The sequence below is a fragment of the Heterodontus francisci genome, chromosome 1, assembly GCF_036365525.1.
Source record: "Heterodontus francisci isolate sHetFra1 chromosome 1, sHetFra1.hap1, whole genome shotgun sequence".
Taxonomy (NCBI): Eukaryota; Metazoa; Chordata; class Chondrichthyes; order Heterodontiformes; family Heterodontidae; genus Heterodontus; species Heterodontus francisci.
In genome coordinates, this window is record NC_090371.1 from 160,692,545 (window position 1) to 160,700,549 (window position 8,005).

The following is an 8,005-nucleotide window of genomic DNA, read 5'->3' on the forward strand; positions in this document are numbered from 1 at the left end:
AAATGTATTTCTAATGCTTCATTTGGATGAGCTAAAGATAAATATCCTAATAATATAACTTTGTTTACAAGACCAGTGCGTTCCCAAAATTATAACTTAGATCTTTTGAATGCAAAGGAACAATTTGAATGTCATTTCTGACATTTCGGTTATATTTGGAAGCTACTCACTGAGCAAAGTAGATGATAATAGTGAGTGCTGTGAAGGTTTTCTACGGTAAGCTGCACATTAATAGAATTAGTTAATCATATTGGATACATTTTTATACAGTTGTACTGAACAGTAGCATAACAGTACTGAGCTGAAAAATTATGTTTCCTGTGTGTGGAAATCATGCAATATATATATATATATATATATATATATAAAAAAATTTAAATATCCCGTTCATACTGCAATTTAATGTCCCAGCCCTCGAAGTGGGACACTGAATCATGAACCAATGATCCACTTCAGATCTTCAACCCTAGGATTCCATGTTTTAAACATATCAGATGCATTTAATTAGTAGTTGATCAATTAAATTAATCCAAAATTGCACTGGTAGTTACATGAAACAATTATAAATCTTGTTTTAGCACAAATATCTAAATGTTGGATAGAATTTCAGCATGTTGAGTTGATGACAACTATGGAGTTTCACGTCATTATTAAAGCCTTCACTCTGTTCTGATCACAATCTTCATTTACATATCTTTTTAATATCAGTGAGAACAAAGATTAGCTGAAGCTGATGATAATCAGATAAGATAGCTTTGTTTTCTACTGCAGTTCTTGCCGACATGTTGGAAACATGATAGAATTTAAGGTTTGTAATAGTATTGTTTTCTTTTCAGAATAACTAATAATATTTTTAAAAATTCTGTTACCAAACTTCAGCTCAGATAACTCCGTTTCTTCCAACAACATAGAACCCTGTTTGTATCCAGATTGCTGTTTTTAGTACTATCTAATCACATTTCTTGCGTATTTTTTCTATTTGTTGATGTGGGCATCGCTGGCTATGCCAGCATTTATTGCCCATCCCTAATTGCCCTTGAGAAGGTGATGGTGAACTGCCTTCTTGAACTGCTGCAGTCCTTGGGGTGTAGGTACCCCAACAGTGCTGTTAGGAAGGGAGTTCCAGGAATTTGACCCAGTGACAGTGAAGGAACGGCAATATAGTTCCAAGTCAGGATGGTGTGTGGCTTGGAGGGGAACTTGCAGGTGGTGGTGTTCCCATGTGTCTGCTGCTCTTGTCCTTTGAGGTGGTAGAGGTCGTGGGTTTGGAAGGTGCTGTTGAAGGAGCCTTGGTGTGTTGCTGCAGCGCATCTTGTAGATGGTGCACACTGCTGCTACTGTGTGTCGGTGGTGGAGGGAGTGAATGTTGAAGGTTGTGGATGGTGCCAATCAAGCGGGCTGCTTTGTCCTGGATGGTATTGAGCTTCTTGACTGTTGTTCGAGCTGCACCCATCCAGGCAAGTGGAGAGTATTCCATCACACTCCTGACTTGTGCCTTGTAGATGGTGGAGAGGTAATGGGGAGTAGGGAGGTGGGTGACTCGCCGCAGATTTCTCAGCCTCTGACCTGCTCTTGTAGCCACAGCATTTATGTGACTGGCCCAGTTGCGTTTCTGGTCAATGGTAACTCCCAGGATGTTGATGGTGGGAGATTCAGCGATGGTAATGTCATTGAATGTCAAGGGGAGATGGTTAGATTCTCTCATGTTTGAGATGGTTATTGCCTGGCACTTGTGTGGCGTGAATGTTACTTGCCACTTATCAGCCCAAGCCTGGATGTTGTCCAGGTCATGCTGCATCTGGACACTGGCTGCTTCAGTATCCGAGGAGTCGCGAATAGTGCTGAACATTGCACAATCATCAGCAAACATCCCCACTTCTGATCTTATGATGGAAGGAAGGTCATTGATGAAGTAGCTGAAGATGGTTGGGCCTAGGACACGATCCTGAGGAAATCCTGCAGTAACGTCCTGGAACTGAGATGATTGATCTTCAACAACCACAATCAGCTTCATTTGTGCTAGGTATGACTCCAACCAGCAGAGAGTTTTCCACCTTATTCCCATTGACTCCCGTTTTGCGAGGGCTCGTTGATGCCATACTCAGTCAAATGCTTGATGTCAAGGGCAGTCACGCTTACCTCACCTCTGGAATTCACCTCTTTTTTTTTGTCCATGTTTGAACCAAGGCTGTAATGAGGTCAGGAGCTAAGTGGCCCTGGCAGAACCCAAACTGAGCGTCAGTGAGCAAGTACCACTTGATAGCACTGTCGAAGACCCCTTCCATCACATTGCTGATGATCGGGAGGGCGGTAATTAGCTGGGTTGGATTTATCCTGCTTTTTGTGCACAGGACATACCTGGGCAATTTTCCACATTGCCGGGTAGATGCCAGTGTTGTAGCTGTACTGGAACAGCTTGGCTCGGGGTGCGGCTAGTTCTGGAGCACAAGTCTTCAGTACTATTGCCAGAATGTTGTCAGGGCCCATAGCTTTTGCAGTATCCACTGCCTTCAGCTGTTTCTTGATCTCATGGAGTGAATTGCATTGGCAGAAGACTGGCATCTGTGATGCTGGGGACCTCAGGAGGAGGCCGAGATGGATCATCCACTCAACACTTCTGGCTGAAGATGGATGCAAATGCTTTCAGCCTTGTCTTTTGCATTGATGTGCTGGGAGCCCCCATCATTGAGGATGGGGATGTTTGTGGAGCCTCCTCCTCCTGGCAGTTGTTTAATTGTCCACCACCATTCACGACTGGATGTGACAGGACTGCAGAGCTTAGATAGCTTGGATATAATCTAAACCATACCTTAAGTGTACATATCAACATCATGCATGTCTGTAGCATGAAAAATTATCCTTATTTGTCTGACTGATAGTTAACTTATAGATTGAGTTACCACTTGTTCAAATATAATATAAACAGGTTAAAAAGTACTAATTAGGGACCAGCAAACTGCACAAAATTAATCATGTCAAATGCTTAATTCCCCTCCGGCCCTCAGTTGCTAATCTAGAACCAGCAACTGCCATAAAACAAACCAATTAAATTGATTATAATATTTTTCAGTTGTACTTTCAGCTGCTATGTTTATTCTCAAGCCTATTTACCTAAAAATTAAAACATACATTTTCAAAATGAAATTCTTAATCAGTAATAACTGTTAATCCAAAATTTAGCTTTTATCTCGGTGCACCCACAGTAAGGTCCTCTGGGGCCTGAGGCTTGAGTTCTATTGCCTGTTTGGATCATCCTATCATTAATTCTGGCCTTTGTCAAAAGGCAAAGTATACTCAATTTGAAAAACTGTTATTTTTATGTCTGGTAAGATCTCATTGTGTTTAGTCAACACATTCATTCATTTGCTGTTTGTGGGGCTTTGCTATTTGCAAAATGTCTACCATGTTTGCCTACATGACAAGTACATTTCAGAAAAAGTGATGATCTATTGTGGTAAAGTACTTGCAGGCCTCCTGAGGACATGAACTAACTTGACTTTATTTGGCATTCTTCCTAAGAATGCCCCTCCATCCTAAACTTTTACTCTATGAAGTTCTCACACACCCTCAAGGCCTGCTTAGTCACGGGAAAAAACCCAACCCGAACTTGACGGAACCACATCGGACCCGAGCCCCTCCATTTTTTCTCCCGCGCCCGACTGGAGCCGACCACCAGAATGTTCCCTTTACTTACCTTGCGACTCCCAATCTACAGGAAGCTACAGCACGAGTGTGATGACGTCATAGAGACGCTCACTCGCTCACTGCGCAGACTCAGAGTTTCCTTCTTTGATGACCCAGACTCTCAGCTCAGGTAAGTTTTTTAATTTTAACACTTCTTGCTGTGTGTGTCCGACCCAGACCCGACCTGACCCAACTCGAGCCCGAGAGCCGGACCCGGAAGAGCGACTCGACCCAAACCCTACATACATCATCTGGTCCGGTCGGGTTCGGGTCGGGTAGCAGGCCTTTTATGCACCCACCCATTTTTACCTCAAGTACTACCAGGCTCTATACTACCCTATGTAATCCCAGACTCCAGTCTCAGGCTAGTCACACTGTCTGATCCGCCTGTACCCCCTCCTTTTATTCCGTTTCGTGCCATCCTTCAATCCTTTCTGCTATTTCCCCTGGTCTTTCACCTGCATGTGTTATACCAGCATCCTGATGGCCTTTAAAGTCTAATTATTCTGGTTTTGGTTTCAGTTTTTATACTTGTAAGATGGTCATGAAACTAGCTTCAAGATAATTCTGCCCTGGAGTAGACTCGAAAATCTTTAAGATATTTTAACAAAGTGAGTAAGTTATTGACCATTTAGAGCTAAAAATTTCCTCCAGTGCTGCTGTTAGTGAGGAAGGCTACAGTTTTGTGAGGGAAATGTTTGACTTGATGCTGTATACATTTTTGCTTGAACAACTGATGTTCCATCAGTTTTTCTCAATATCTGATTATGACCGAGGAAGGGAGCAATTAATAGAATCCATAACGTTTATACATACAAACACATTACTAAATTCTAAATTCTTCTGAAATTAATTTTTTAATTGTTTTATGTTGGGTTTGTGTAGTTTTTGGGGGAATTGCAAACTTGTATTGATAGTAATTTTTACTATTGGAACACAGACTAGGAATAGTAGGTCTAAAGTCTTCCAAATATTATTGTAGTTTAAGATCTACATTTTTGTGCAACAAAATCACATGTATAAATTACAGAAAATAGTTCTACATTTTGACCTTGTTTTGTATGTTAATTTAGTATCTTATGTAGGAAATCCTGTTGAGATACAATCAGAATGTTTGCAAGCATTTTACCATGGAGGTATGTTCATGTTTAAAATAAAAGATTTGGCATACTGTCTTAATGTATTGGCATTCATTTGCAAAACCTATAATGGGATAATTTCATTTCGACAGGTACTTCAGCAGAAGAAATGCAATCAGAGTCTATTATTAGCCAGCCTGTATCCCTATCAGAAAGTGTATCAACACTAGTCTCAAGCAACAGTTCTGACCAGTTTCTTACAACCCCTGATGTAGAGGACAAAGAAGCACCACAGGAAAAATCTGACAAGCATTGTTCTTCAAAAGAAGATCTCCTAGAAATAGACAGGTTCACAATTTGTGGAAATCGGATTGATTGATTATTGCACACTTTAACCTTTAGAAGAGCTGCTTCGGATGTAAGCCTTTGCATGGCAAACTGAACGCTGTCAAGCTTGACAATATATAAAGGTTTGAAAACTACAAAGGAGGCACTGATCAGGAATATTTATTGAAATCTTTATAATTTATTAATGACTCAAACCAAAATATATTTTACCTGTTTTCTCCATCTCTGTTTGGAAATGTTTGGTTTGGAATAGGCTGTTTTGGTTTGTGTATCAATTTCCTGTGGTAATTGAAGAAAATCTTTTGGTTGGTTTCTGTGGAGACCTGGCAGATAAATGCTTTCAAGACAGCTTTCTCTACAGCTGTGTGGATTCTTTGTGCAATATTTCTTGCCACTTGTGATGCAAATACACCTTCAGACAGTGATGTGAGTATACAGCCAGCTAAATATTTTGGCTTTTTATAATATTTTCAACAACAGTCACTTAATACTTTAGGCTTTCATTGTACATAGATGTGCCTACTGCAGTGAATTTTTTAAAATTCTAGTTCGCTATGTTCTTAGGAAAGAAATTCAGGTAATGCTGACACAAAAATATTTCAGTTGAAGTTTACAATTATTTCTGAAGGAGCATCAGTTATAAAATGGGGATGTAGGGAATCTTGATAAAGAAAATGTTGATTCAAGCGGATCCTCAGAAAAAGGAATTATCTGCACATAGTGCATTATATTTTTTTCTAAGAACAGAAAACTGCTCAAGTACTACCTGAAAGAGAGAAAAGAATTTTCATGATCCTTTCAAGAGATTCTATCCAGAACATTAATATGTCACATCTTTCAGATGCCGCTGAAGCTTCTGTGTGCTTCCAGCAATTTTTACTTTCATTTCAGATTTCCATCATTTCATGATTTTTCTTGCTGTATCTGAAGAATTGTGTTAATAGTAAAATTGAAATATTGGAGATCAAAGTTTTTCAAATGAACTAATTGAGCAAGCTACATACTGGGAAGCAATGAAGCACACAAGATGTAGATTTGAAGGTGTTTAGGCAGTAAGTTACAAATTGGTAAGAAGCAGAAGAAAATAATTTTCCCACAGCTACATGTTTGCACGTAGGAAAATAAGTAAGCAAGATCCACAAATAATTAATCCAACATGTACACAGAACAGCTCCTTTTTAAGTCAACTGCATTAATCTATTATAGTTTGTCTGTGCAATGCTTATTTATAGCTTTTTTTTGCACTAAAGACCATAATGTCTTTGTTCAAGGTTTCATGAAAAACATAATTACACAACTCTCTTAATTTTAACTGCTCAACAAGTTTGTTTTGCAAGAAATATTTCACATAAAACTGAAATTTTAAGTGGTCTAACTGAACAGCACCAAGTGAATCTGAATAAATTAGCTTATTGTTTAGTTAATTTGGGAGTGTTATCACGGTGCAAATATTAAAACTTCGAAGAAACAAATTTGACCCTCAAGGTAACTGCAAAGGGATTTATGGTTGAAATTTATAATGCCACCAAATATTAAATATTCTGTCTCTTTTTATAATTATATCTTGTAAAAGAATGATGCTGAATAAATGTCTTTTTGTAACACAGATTGTTTGTTTATTAATATATGTAACATAAATCAAGGCCAATCATAATGAACAATTAAAATCTTTGGCAAAGAACTACATAGGTACAATCCTACATTTAAGCCTTCTGTTAAATGCAGCTGAAGGTTGAGGTATGCTAAACTATTTTTGCACGGGAGTCTCTTTTGCATAAGTGTTTTTTTGTAGTCCTATCTGAATAAACTATTTGCTAGAATATTTTTATAAAGGGAGTTTTCCTGTTCACTTTTTTAACTTACTTTATTTTGCATGACTTGCCACACTAAATAGCATTGTCCCTGCAAGCGCTGGTTGTTATATGCACAAGTTTAAATGGTCACTTGCAAAGCTTAAAACAGAAAATATGAATTAATGTTTTGGACAGAGATCATTTAATGAATTTTGTTTCAGGGTCTCCACCCAAAACTTTAATCTGTTTCATACTCAGTGCTGATGGACCCATTGTGTACTTCCAGCATTGTTTTCAAGATTTCCAGTATTCAGTTTTTCTTACCTAGCTGCTGACCTGTCAGTTCTTGAGTGCCATTTCTACAACTCTTTCTGTACTTAGTGATTGCGAGGGTTAAACTTGTAGGTTAAGTGAAGTTAACCTATTTTTCCATCTTTATAAATACATAGTTATGTAAAATCATACCCACTATTTATAAAACTGAAATGGAGATGTTCTTCAAATGACACATTTCCAGTGATCTTTTTAAAATCAAATATTTCTGATGGGGTATAAGAAGGATGACGTTCAGTCTTTTACTCTTTGTCTTTCGTCCCTGCATTGTCTTTGGTTCCTGCCACAACCTCCATTCCCTGGCTACTGCTTCCATTCCTCTCCATGGCAACTGTCTGAAATTGAATCAGACAGTTCACAACATTGATGTTGCATTTAACCCCAAGATAGCCTTCCAACCACATAACCATTCATCCCCAAGACTGCCTACTTCCATCTCCGTAACATCACCCAACTTCTCGCCTGTCTTAGCTCAACTGAGGGCGAGGCGGTGTCGTAGTGGTAATGTCACTGGACTAGCAACCCAGAGACCCAGGCTACTGCTCTGGGGACATAGGTTCGAATTCCACCATGGCAGATGGTGAAATTTGAATTCAATTATTCTGGGAATTAAAAAAAAACTGGTCTGATGGTGACCATGAAACCATTGTTGATCGTTGTAAAAACCCATCTGGTTCACTAATGTCCTTCAGGGAAGGAAATCTGCCATCCTTACCTGGTCTGGCTACATGTGACTGTAGACTCACAGCAATGCAGTTGACTCTTAAT

The 8,005-nt window shown here is 39.0% G+C and overlaps 1 protein-coding gene across 2 annotated transcripts in view; it reads left to right on the forward strand.

The window, feature by feature from the left end:
• The window catches only part of LOC137373080 (transmembrane anterior posterior transformation protein 1-like), a 189,203-nt gene extending 182,298 nt beyond the window's left edge, over positions 1-6,905 (forward strand). Inside the window, exons 14-15 of one of the 2 annotated variants that reach the window (XM_068037933.1) lie at positions 4,758-4,820; positions 4,916-6,905. In XM_068037933.1, coding sequence (XP_067894034.1) covers positions 4,758-4,820; positions 4,916-5,142 — 290 coding nt within the window. In that variant the 3' untranslated portion in view covers positions 5,143-6,905. The remainder of the gene's footprint in view (positions 1-4,757; positions 4,821-4,915) is intronic. The other variant, XM_068037943.1, reaches the window with a different exon arrangement.
• Positions 6,906-8,005: the final 1,100 nt, after the last annotated feature.